At 38.5% G+C, this 13557-nt stretch overlaps 1 protein-coding gene across 3 annotated transcripts in view; it reads right to left on the bottom strand.

The window, feature by feature from the left end:
* The window catches only part of LOC126248524 (discoidin domain-containing receptor 2-like), an 891455-nt gene that overhangs the window by 81929 nt on the left and 795969 nt on the right, over positions 1 to 13557 (bottom strand). For all 3 annotated transcript variants that reach the window (XM_049949580.1, XM_049949588.1, XM_049949595.1), the window contains exon 12: positions 11803 to 12000. In XM_049949580.1, coding sequence (XP_049805537.1) covers positions 11803 to 12000 — 198 coding nt within the window. The remainder of the gene's footprint in view (positions 1 to 11802; positions 12001 to 13557) is intronic.

Genomic DNA, 13557 nt, shown 5'->3' with positions numbered 1-13557 from the left:
TGTACATTTATGTCATATTACATAGTGATAGTTTAATAGCCTTTGCTCCCTGCATTTCAAAACAAACGTATGACTGTCAGTTCTGTACCTTCACAGTATGTGTTTTATCAGGCATCTGTGACTATTTTAATGCTGTTTGTTGATGCACTGTGGAAAGTTATATGATTTGTATTATGTAGTGCCGTGCAATTCTATACAATGAGTTTAATTAAACTTAAACATGTGAAGTATCAAACCGATGCAAGTGAGACAACTGTATCTGCTGCGCAATAACTTGACTACGGCTGTATTTACTTTTCTTCATATACACTTCTCGTCAGGAATTGCAGCACAAGGCAGGCAGCACACAACAAACAAAATTCAACAACAACAGGATCATGGCCTGTTAAGACTGCTGTTTGCCATTCCACAACATTCTTGCTCACATTGGTTGGGATGTGATGACTGTCATACCCTACACCATACCACGTAGGCTCTCAACAACCCCACTTGTCTAGTGGTATGGTGCCAGCTCTTATCGTCATTGTATGGGTGCCATTAGGCACACAACACGATAATGCCTGGTTGACACAGCTGATTACTTGGGTAGCAGCCTTTACATTTCTGAGGCCTTAAGCCAGATGGTTGTGTCCTATTTCTGGTGTCTCCATGACATTATTTATCAACAAGATAATGTAAGACCACATACTGCCCACACTATCCTGACCTACTTTCATACAGAGAATTTTTGACTGTTACCTTAACCAGGACATTATCGAAATCTCTCACTCATTCAAAGCATGCAGTTTGCTGAGAAACTGTTATTCCACAACTCACCAAGCACTGAGGCTGATGAATGGGCTTAAAGTTGACCTGTATCTGTCATTAAAGCCCAGTTTTACTTCATGTCTACCTGTGTTTAAGCCATTGTTGCTGCCAGAGGTGTCAGGTATTTGTACAATATCTCACATTCTGTATACCCTCTAATAACCAATAAATTCCATATGTATTCTTCCTGCTATAATATATATGTGTAAGAGATAAAATTTTATTGCTTTCTGTCCTTCCTGGCATAGAAGTTTTAAAAGCCAGCAGTGAATTTTCTTAAGTCTTCCAAATTCATCTACTTCTTGAGTTGTGTTGTGTGGTGGTCAAGAGTCGTTTGCACAGGGAAGAAGTTCATAATCACCATGTATGTATGTGCAAGGATAGCACCATTGTTGGGTCTTAGCAGCACTTTATAATCTCATAATTTGTTTAGTTAGAAAACTGTGTTCCTATTTACGAGGCGTTTGTTCAGATGAAAACATATTGCTACCTGTTTTGTACAGACTCAAAGGAATGGCAGATACCTTATTTTTTAGTCTCAACATAGTGGTGCAGTTTCTGAGGGATGATTTATAAAGCTTTAAGAGAAACCAAATTCTGTAGCATTGAAAAATTGGCAGTGACTGATACTTTTTAAGCTGCCACAGTTCTTTTACTCATTTTCCTTTGATTGTGTAAGTACACCACCTCAAGTGTTGGAAAGGCTACATATGTTCTAACAAAAAGTATTCCTCTAGTCTTTGATTATCATTAACCAGTTTTAATCTCACCTCAGTGACTCTTTTAGCCTAATGAATAAAATTACTGACAGATAAAAGAGGTAAAAAATATCATCTCCATAGCAAAATGAACAAGTTCAACATCTCGGGTCCCCAGTGTTGCTAATTCTTCTGAGAAACAGAGGATGAATCTTACACTAATGATGATCAAACACTTCTGGTACCAAGGCAGCAATATGTGCATAATTGATGAAAGACATGTGGAGCCACTAGTCATTTTGAATGGGCAAAACATTGCATAGCTACAGGACATGACAAGAATTACAACAGCAATGGAATTCTGTTGCAGGTACCTTTTTTTTTTGGGCTGTGCAGTGTGAATTATGTCTTACTGAAATTGGTGATCTGCCCTGTTAATGAGGAGACTTCAGTAATGAGACCTATCAGTGAACAATTCTGTCACACTACTTATTATTACACACATCAAAAAAAGTTTTGCATCACCCCACTTCCCAGAACTCCTGAAGACAGATGTTGACTGTGGATGTTGCATCACAGACACAGTCCCTTTGACTGTTTAGACTTGCCCAAAGATGTAAACAACCATGCATGAGCAGCACCTATTAGACAGAGGGGGTCCGACTGCCAATCAGTTCCAGTCATTCCACCAAGGTGGCGGTATGCGGCTCATGTTGTCTGTAGTTCAACCATGCCTAGATGGTGAATACCGCGGTTCGATCAAGTCTGCATTGTTACTTTGTGCCAGGAAGGGCTCTCAACAAGGGTAGTGTCCAGACGTCACAGAGTGAACCAAAACGATGTTGTTTGGATGTGGAGGAGATTCAGAGAGGCAGGAACTGCCAATGACATGCCTTGCTCAGGCTGCCCAAGGGCTACTACTGCAGTGGACGACCACTACCTACAGATTATGGCTCGGAGGAACCCTGACAGCAACTTCACCACGTTGACTAATGTTTTTCATGCAGCCATAGGACATTGTTTTACAACTCAAACTGTGTGCAATAGGCTGCATGACGTGCAACTTCACTGCTGATGTCCATGGCAAGGTCCATCTTTGCAACCACGATACCATGCAGTACCATACAGATGGCCCCAACAACTTGCCAAATGGACCACTGAGGATTGGCATCATGTTCTCTTCACCGATGAGTGTCCCATATGCCTTCAACCAGACAATCGTCGGAGACTTGTTTCAAGGCAACGCAGTCAGGATGAACGCCTTAGACACACTGTCCAGCAAGTGCAGCAAGGTGGAGGTTCCCTGCTGTTTTGGAATTGCATTATGTGGGGGTGACGTATGCTGCTGGTGGTCATGGAATGCGCAGTAATGGCTGTATGGAACATGAAGGCCATCCTGCGACCGATAGTGCAGCCATATTGGCAGAATATTGGTGAGGCATTCGTCTTCATGGATGACAATTCGTATTCCCCATCATGCACATCTTGTGAATGACTTCCTTCAGGATAATGACTTTGCTCTACTACAGTGACCAGCATGTTCTCCAGACATGAACCCTATCAAACATGCCTGGGATAGACTGAAAAGGGCCATTTATGGATGACGTGATCCACCAACCAGGCTGAGAGATCTACGCTGAATCACCGTTGAGGAGTGGAACAATCTGGACTGACAGTGCCTTGATGAACTTGAGGATAGTATGCCACGATGAATACAGGCACACATCAATGCAAGATGATGTGCTACTGGGTATTATAGGTACTGGTGTGCACAGCAATCTGGACCACCACCTCTGAATGTCTTGCTGTATGGTGGTACAACATGCAATATATGGTTTTCATGAGCAATAAAAAGGGCAGAAATGATGTTTATGTTGATCTCTATTCCAATTTTCTGTACAGGTTCCAGAACTCTCGGAACTGAGGTGATGCAAAAATTTTTTTGATGTGTGTATCATGGAACTGTGGTGACAAGATGACAAAACTTCAACTGGCTGTGATTTTTCAGTAATCAGTTTTGATAAATCATCTGCAGATAACAGCAGAGTATCCTCTTGAAACATCACTTAGTAACCTCAAGTACATCCAGCTGTATACCGAAAAGGAGTGTACAGTGACATTTTCTGAACATTTATACATTCTATATGCCAGTACAAAGAATATCAAAGTATTTAGCTTAAACATTTATGAGTAATTAAATTGGGAATGTTTGTGAAATTGTAGACTATGGTTTCATTGTGGCAGCTTTAATGGGATGCTTAGTCTAACTCTTCCATTGAAGTGCAATGCTAAACAGAATATGGCAATTTGTTAGAATAGTGATAGACATTATGAAATTTAAATTATACAAGCTAAAGAGAAGAAAAACAGAATGGCCACTGAAAAACTATGACAAACAAATGTTTCACAAAAGATGGAACTTTTTTCATACTCAAACTTTAGCTAATCAACAAAAAAGTGAAACTCAGAGGGGAGAAGGAAACAAAATAGAGGGTGTCTGATGTTATTTCAGTGATAACAAAATTGAGTCAAATTTACAAAACCTTTTGGCAGTATGAGTCAGTATGACATTACAACCCCTCTGGCCTTCATGCATGCAGTGATTCGATTGGGAAGGGTGTCATAAAGCCATTGCATCTTTTTGTGAGGCAAGCTGGACAACAACTGCTGAAATTGGTTCTTAACCCTTACCGTATTTACTCGAATTTAAGCCGCACTCGAATCTAAGCCGCACCTGAAAAATGAGATTCGAAATCGAGGAAAAAAAAATTTTCCCGAATCTAAGCCGCACCAGAAATCTGAGACTCGAAATTCAAGTGGAGAGAAAAGTTTTAGGCCGCACCTCCAAATCGAAACAAAGTTGGTCCATTGTAATATGAGACACAATTTAGGTCAAATGAATGACGATACAGGTATAGTAGTTTGGTTCGAGTCGTAAGCTTAGCAGTTAAGCTTTACCAGGTAGCCGTTGCTATGCGTCAGGCGCTCCGTCCGTATTTATACGGGTACCCTTTTCACGTGCTTCATCTGGTTTGAATTGATTGCTTATTTTTGTTTCATCTTATAAGTGCCGTTCTCTTTTTTATAGGTGTTTACATCACTCAAAGCTGAAAATGCATTACTGTACTGTGTCATGCATTGTTTGTCGCATTCCGATAATGAGTGTTTACGACCTGTCACCGCTCGCGGCATGGCTTGCTTTTGTGCGCGCTACCGCTGCTTACAATTTTTTTTAAAAAAAGAGAGGAATCGTCTCATTAGCGAAACAATGGCAAGAGACTGCTATTTGTTGTTACTTACACTGCCGCTTTCTTTAATAATGATCAACAAGAACCAAATAATAGACTGTGTACGATAGAAGATGTTCTGAACGATAGTTTAGCGAAAATTTTTCTCCGTTTGAAAATCTTTGCAGACGCGTCTTTTGGTACATTACATTCTGCACAGAAATCAGAGTCTTCTTAGATTTAAAAATCTAATCAATTGCCGTGCTTCATTTCTGACTGTATCACTATTCGGCATAAGAATAATACGAATATAAACATGCCATGATATGTATATTCTTCCGCGTTTGCTGTTGTTTCACTCTAGTTTCGTAGTTTATTAGGCAGATAGGATTTAAATGAGATAGCAGCAAACACGAAAGAATACATGGCAAAATCTTTATATTCTTTATTATTATTATGCTGAAGAGAATATTGCATGTGATTCACAATTTATAAAAGTTTCTATTAGTAACCATCTCTTTTCACAGGTAGGAAAAAATTCAGAACGCAGAGTTGGCCATTTTGACAAACATCCCAAACAGTCTTGCCAGTCGGATTTTCGTAGTGCATTGAAATGCTGCTACATTCGAAGATGAACAATACGGAATTTGTATTTACTTCGTTGGTTAATGTATGAAAATGCAGTGGTCGAAACTCAGGGCGGAGAAAAAAAGCTTGTCTTCCACCTTTTTTTTAAATTTATTTACTGACGCAAAGGTTTTGGTGCCAGTATTTATCTTTGTGCCTGCGAAGCGCTACATATATTCGACGACAGAAGTTAGTTGTGGCGGCACCTACCAACATTTTTCAGAACTTCCGCTTTGCACTCGATTCTAAGCCGCAGGCGATTATTTGGATTACGAAAACTGGAAAAAAGTGCGGCTTAGATTCGAGTAAATACGGTAACTTAAGAGGTGTGCTCTCTCAGACCGCGTGAAAATTTTCGGAGTCACTATTCAAAGTCAGTTTGGGCAGAATGCTTCTGTACTGCCTACTTCCCTTGTTTAACTGCCAATTGTGCAATGTTTTGTTTTTGGATGCAATATTGCCTTCTTTGTTTGTTGCTGTCACATGTTAATCACATGTATTGGGGTCTCCTAGATCGCACCCTGTAAAATACGTACCCATTTTCTTAAGTAGAGTACAAAATGTATTTGCAGGGAAGTGTTAGTTTTAATGATCCTAGGTTTGATAAAATTGTTAGTTGATGGTTGGAGTAAGATGCTTATGATAGAGAGCAAGGAACAGACTAAAAAGATGACAATTTTACAAGACAGTGGTCACAATTGTGCCAGTGGAGGGCCATTCAGAGGAACAACTTCAGGACAATTGTGATGGGGACCTCTCCGTTTCATCATAAAATACTTAGTGTTAGTCAAAATCAATTGTGTTCCAAGTGCTGATAGAGGAATATGTGGAACTCAAAGCTGAATGTCAACCTTGCAGGTTTTATTTTTGTCCCTACCAAGTACTATTTTTAAGTGCATGTTTAAAATGTGGTATTCAGTTTTATACGAAAATTCACTTGCTATAGAGCTACTATAATTTATCAGAACGTAATTCATTTCACTTATGTGGACTATTTAAAAATGCACAAAAGAATGTAATTTTGTGTGATGGGAAATAAAATACCACAGGCTTTATTTAGTGCACCAAAATCAACAAAGATTATTTAAACAACACTTAAATAAATGTAAAATTAATGTCATATAACTTAAATTAAAAATTTCAAATGATTTACCCCTTAAATCTCAGTTAAAACATAGGTGTCTCAGAGGCCGCACCTCATGGTATATGTTAGAGAAAGGACACCTCATGGGTTAAGGATTAATATGCTCAATAATGGCACTGGGGTTCAAACATAAGTGTCTCTGATGTCCAAGCTGGTCTCATGTATACTCTGTCAGGGATTGATTTGGTGATCTTGCTAGCCACAGGAATGCCTCAAAATCATGCAGATAGTTTACAGAGACATGAACAATGTGTGGCCCAGCATTGTCCTGTTGACAAGTGGCTCATGAGAGCTAACACATGAGGATGCAGGGTGTTGAAGACATACTATTGTGCCATAAGAGTTCCCTCAACCACTACTTCTAGCCATGACCTCAAGTCACATCCAATGCCTCCCATCATGACACCAGGGGAAACACCACTGTGCCTCTTCAAGACATTACAAGAATGGGAGCTTCCTCAGGTCATCACCATACTTGTTGATGATGGTCCTCTGGGGGCAGTAAAGTGCCACACAACACAACAGTCCTGGCACTCCAAATGCAAATGTATTTTTCGTGGTGCTAACAGCAACCTACAAATGGGACAGTAATTCTCTTAGTATGAGTGCTGCAAGGCTTGCTGCTAGTCTTCAACCAGTGGTGAAGGGACATTGCAGGGACACCAGTACTTGTTCTCAGATGGCAGGCATAGAGGTGATGGGGTCACAATGTACTTGGTGCTCAACACGGGAATCTTCCCTTGTGGCGTTCAGATGCAGTAGACCAGAATCTTAACAACAAGTACACCTGCCCTTATGTTCCCATGCAGTCCACCATCTGAATGCCTGACAAATCTGGATAGTGCACAATTCAACCAGTCATCCTAAAGGAGACCCACAATGAGGCCCTTTCAAACCCTGTCAGGCGCTGATAACACTGACATGAGCATGCACCATCTCAATGTCGTCCACAGTTGTCACTCAATATCTGATGCTGCTCATGTCCCTTATGTATGCTACCATGCTTAGTAACAACAATAAACACAAACAACACTAATGCATCCTGGTGTCCACTCTATCTGTCGCAGAGAATTGCTACTCTCTTCATCTACATAAATTCCAATGGTATATATGTGTACAAAGTTACATGGAAATGCAATCACGCCCAATTTTTTTTTTTTTTTTTTTTTTTCTTTCGGACATTGCTTTTGCCTTGTCACTTGATCTAGGTGAAACTTTCTGTATATCACATGTGTGTACAGGAGAGTAGAGCATGAGGGGATAGAAGAAATTCTGTAGCCTTATTGCAGCAAATAGCACAGAAAAAAGGGTTCTGCTGTTAAGCAACATCTGTAAAGGGATGTAAGCAGCCATTGCAGAAGAGATTAGTTCCTGGGTATTAGAACACAATTTTTCAGAAACTTGTGTGCTGGTTTTATTCAGGTAACTAACTTTACTGAGGTAAAATATTTTCATAATGGTGTTAGAACAGCTGGTGACTTTTGAGAAGCCAGAACTATGGCAGCTACCAATGTAAGGTAGCTTATTAGGTATGACAAACATGAAAGTAATGAATGAACAAATATGCTGTTTTTAGCACTCATGGTACCATAATGAGTCATGATATGAAAAAATACCAACTTGAGGGACACAGAAATCTGTAAGCTGATGTATTTTGCTGTTATCTATTGTCTGAAAGGATAATATTTTGGGAAAATCAAGTGAAAACATTTCTAAGGCTCTCTCTCTCTCTCTCTCTCTCTCTCTCTCTCTCTCTCTCTCTCTCTCTAAAACTATCTACCTATCTCTCTCTACACTGTACGCAACTGTTAAGTGCTTGACAGGGGGTAACTCCCACTGTATCACATATTAGGGTCTCTTCTAATTCCCTTTGTGTATGTAGTGTGGAATTCGTCTAATATAGTCTTTGTGATACCTAAGGCTGCATTAAGTAGGAGGCTGTACTATATTTCTAGATTCCTCCTTAATATTGGTTGCTGAAACCAGGCTCTCATGGGACATTTAGCATATTTGTTCAAATGTCTATAAGCTCAGTTTCACAAACTGTTACATCCATATATTTATATGAGGTGAGTGATTCCAGTTGAGACTCTCCAATACTTTAGTCGTAGGGTACTATGTTTTGTTTATTATTATTATTATTATTATTATTATTATTATTATTATTTTGTGAAGTGTACAATTTCATATTTCAGAACGTTAAAGCAAGTACTTATGTTTGTTTGCATGCTTTGAATTATGATCAAGATCTAACTGGATATTTGTGCATTGTTTTCAAGTAGTTCTTCATTGTAGATAATAACATCACTTGCAAAATGTCTGAAATTATTATTGATATTGTTTGTCAGACAAGTAATATACAATAAGAACAATAATGGTCCCAACACACATCCCTGGGGAACACCTGAGGTTAATTCTAGGATGTGTGTTTTTTAAGTAAGTACCATTTTGAAATTAAAAATAGACGTGCGAAGATATCTCAATAATTTTATTTTTACATGAAAGCCTGTACCTTAATCTACTTTTCTACATAATTTCCGTCAATATTGAGGTGCTTGTCATAATGTTGTACCAGTTTTAGAATACCCTCCTCATAGAAGTCTGCCGCCTGACCTGTTAACCACTGCATCACCACTGTTTTGACTTTGTCATCGTCTTGAAGATGCTGACCGCCCAGGTGTTTCTTCAAGTGCAGGAACAGATGGTAGTCACTGGGCGCAAGATTGGGGCTGTACGGGGGATGATCTAGAGTTTCCCATTGAAAAGATGTGATAAGATCTTTGGTCTGATTCACCACATGCAGATGGGCATTGTCTTGCAGCAAAACGATGCCCTTGCTCAACTTCCATGGACTGTTGCTTTGATTCTGGTGTGACGTAGGCCACCCATGTTTCATCGCCCGTAACAATTTGGCTTAAGAAATCATTACTGTTGTTGTGGTACCGCTCAAGGAAAGTCAATGCACTGTCTAAACATTTGGTTTTGTGTACATCCGTCAACATTTTCGGTACCCAACGTGAACACAAATTTTGGTAATTCAAGTGCTCAGTCACAATACCATACAAAACACCACGAGAGAAATTAGGAAAGTCATCCGGCAAGGAAGAAATCATAAAGCGTCTGTTTTTTCTCACCTTATTGTCCACTTCCTGCACCAAACTTTCATTAACGACCGAAGGATGCCCACTCCGTTGTTCATCACGCACATTTGTGCAGCCATCTTTAAATGCTCTCACCCACTTTCTTACCATTCCATCACTCATAATGTTTTCTCTGTAAAATGCACAGATCTCAAGATGAGTATCGATTGCTTTTAGGCCTTTAGCACTAAGAAACCTTATAACAGCCTGCACTTCACAGTTGGCGGGACTCACGATTATCGGAGGCATCTTAAACACTCAGTACACAACGTAAACAAGGAAGAATCAGACTGTAATGGCGTCAGTGTGTAGATTAAGGTACAGGCTTTCAAGTAAAAATAAAATTATTGAGATATCTTAGCACGTCTTTTTTTAATTTCAAAACAGTACTTACTTAAAAAACATGCTTTGTACATCTGTCAATAATTCTCCACCCAAGAAAGAGTCTGTGTTTTTCCCACTGAGAAACCCTCAAACCAGTGACAAATTTCATTTGATACACCATACAACTACACTGCAATTAATAGTCACTGGTAATCTACCAAGGTAAATAGTCTTTGGAATTCAAGAAATTCTGCATCCACCTCATTACTTTGACCCACAGCTTTCAGGATGTATTGAGAGAGGAGTGTGATTTGTATTTTACGTGATGTATAATTATGAAATCCATGATGCTTGACATGGAGGAGGTCATTCTGTTTGAGATACCTTTTTACATTTGAGCTCAGAGTATATTTTGTGATTGTAGAACAAATAGATGTAAATGATTTGGACAGTATTTTTGTGAGTCACTTCTATACACTTCTTCCTGCAATTTGTGTGGCAAGCCATATGTAGGTCAATCAGGTAGAGCTATAAGTACTACACTGACTAAACTTGGAAGGAATTGGAGACTGAAAAAGAAAGATGTCACCTTTGCTGAGCTTGCTCTGAATGAGTCTCATTTTATGATATTAAATGTTACGTTGTCTGTAGAGTAAATAAAGGCAGAAAATTAATGTTACTGGAAACTCTGGCTATCAATAAATACCATTCACAGAATCCTGACTTAACTCTTTAATTAAGAGATTTAGTTCTACTATTCACCCTGGCTGAAGTAGTAGCAGCCAGTTGCAATTTTTCTCACCGTAGGACATACACTCAGTGTAAATAGCACAACTATTCTCCATTTCTAATGTTCCATTAAATCCTTTCTCCCCTCTGCCCCTTTTTTTGTGCCTGTTCATCACATTCTCCAGTAATTTTGTCCATGCAACATAGATGATGCCCATACACAGTGGTGTACTGTTTTTGCCATTATTTTCAAATACTTTTAATCCTTGAGTGCAATGTAATATACGGTTTATTTGTCCATACCTTCTTTGTGTATATATTGTGATGCTTATAACAATTTATCAGATTGTTTATAATGGAGAGACTTTAACCAATATCTGTGTAACTAGTGTAGTTCAATTTTTTATGCCAGTCAGTCACTGAGTTTAGGCATTTATACTCATATTTTTACAGTCTAAAACATTTAGTACATCACTACAGAATATTTCTTGTTTTGTACCCATGTCATATTGAAGCACTGCAATTTGTGTTTATCAGATACACACATAGTCATAAAAATGATCACATATCTTTGGAAATAACAATCTTTGCATAGTTAGAAGCTCTCAGTGATATTGTGTGGACTGCCTGTTCAGTCTTAAGTTGTCTGATGATGGCCTAGAAAGCTGAAAGAGAACAAAAATACATTAAATATTGTTGTGGAACATTAATATTGTGTTTCAGTCTTTAATGTGCCTATATTTTCCAAGTACCAGCAGAACATTCCATAAATGGTACTTAATCAACTAGCAACTTGGGGAAATTGGATGGTAATAATATGTAATATCTGTACAGTACTTAAAATGAAGGAATGGTATTTAACTGTGTTCAAGGATGGTTCCTTTGCATAAGAAATGACATTTTGCATGTGTAAAATAATGATGTAATATGTATGCGGATAGGAAAGACATATTTGAGACTATGCAGTATTTTGTTAGTTACTTCATGTCATGGTATGAAAAGAGATTGTAAATTAAATTTAAACCCTATTTAAGTAACCAATCTAAAGTAAAAGTCAGCCATATTTCTGTAATTTAGACTATTATCAAAAAAGGAAGATAATATACCTCTCCATATTGCCCGACACCTAGTCTTTCAATTACACGTAGCTGATCAAGTGGAAATGATGGTAACCCTTGTTGCTCTTCCTCATCTTCAGCTTCTGTAGCAGTGGTACCATCATCACACACACTTAAAGAATCTCCACTATAATGCGATGTGATTGGTGGTGGAGGCAGTGGTGGCGGAGAAGTTGGAGGAGGGGGCTGAAAAACAACAGCTGATGGTTTACAATTATCTATTAATGAGTTCTGCATCAGCAGCTAGAATACTCTTTTCAAACAACACATGATTCCAGTTTAGAAAAATTAAACAGTTATGATGATGAATTGTATCAACACAGTAATAATAAAAGATTACCACTTTATTACATTTTAAATATTGCAAGGAGAGAAGATGGCTGTTGTAGAATTGTAACAGAACAAGATGGGAGTATCCTACTTGTTCTCATACCACTCCTGACATCAATATTATTGTTTTCTTTGTTTGATTCTGTTTTGTTACTAGTATCTACATTAGTTCATCATCATTAATTGCATTTATGGGCCTTTAAGGCCTACAGCAGAATAAAAAACAGACACAAACCACTGTATAAAAAGAATACAACAAACTGCACATCATAAAAATTTGTAAAGCTACACATTACAAAAAGAAAAAAATAACACTAGTCAGTCACAATCTCAGTATAGGAGATATTTATCGCAGATGGCAGTCCATCGCTGATGGTCCCCAATCTCCTTTCATTAAAATAGCTTGTTAGTTTGTTAATTATTCAAATTAGCAGGTTTACTTTCTTGAGATTTTACTAGTAAACTTTTGGAATCCTCTTTTTGTTAATATTACTCTCCCACAAAATAGTACTGCTGCTTTGGTCATTTCCTAATTACACAGCTATTAGTTAAATTTAAGTCACTTTTTATTGTGTCTTTGTCTCTCTTAATTTTCCTGCTTTATGTCATTATTTAACATGTAATAACTGTGTATTTTCCCATTTTGTGATTCCTGTCTTATGAGCATCTATAAATAGGCATGGTGGACAAAGCCTCAGTCAGTCAGAGCTTGGCACCGAACTCATGAATAATCTGTGTGTCATTAAATCAGAGTTTACGAATCATAATGTGAACTTACTATATTATTCAGTAATTGAAATGGTGACTACTATGTTAATTTGCACTTAAACATCATGTGTTTCTTTGTAAAATGTAATGTCATATGGCTCGCTTGGTTGGGAGACCCTGAGGAGCAGGTTCAGTCTTCTAATTGCAAAACTTTTTCCTATCCTTTGAGCACACTGGCAACTTTCCTTCAGGAATTGTGAGACTAGTGTGTTAAGTGTGTCTGCTAAATGACATAAATGAGTAGAGGGTGTGAATGTATTGTAGACTCATGCTTGCATTGTATGATAATGAGAAAAGGAGAAGGGTGAAACCTTCTCCTGGCACACTGCCTACTCCTCTCGAATATCACCAAGGGGCCCATCAAGCTTAATGTCCTAATCTGCTGGACGTGTCACATGTCCTCACATTCCTTGAGGCACTGTGAAGAGGATTGGAATTTAATCCAGGACATTGGCACAAAGTCTAGTGATTGGGACTTTGTACCTCCACCCCTCCTCCTTGTCACTGGGAAGACAAAGAGAAAGCTGCCAACAGCATGTGGCATACCTTTCCATCCAGGTACTGGTGATGTCTGACATTTCTGAACTTCGGTGATCTGATGGGGACTTCATCAAGGCAAGGCTGTTTGCATGTTTCTCAGTTATT

The sequence above is a fragment of the Schistocerca nitens genome, chromosome 1, assembly GCF_023898315.1.
Source record: "Schistocerca nitens isolate TAMUIC-IGC-003100 chromosome 1, iqSchNite1.1, whole genome shotgun sequence".
In the NCBI taxonomy this organism is placed as follows: Eukaryota; Metazoa; Arthropoda; class Insecta; order Orthoptera; family Acrididae; genus Schistocerca; species Schistocerca nitens.
This window is presented reverse-complemented; position numbering and strand designations above follow the sequence as displayed.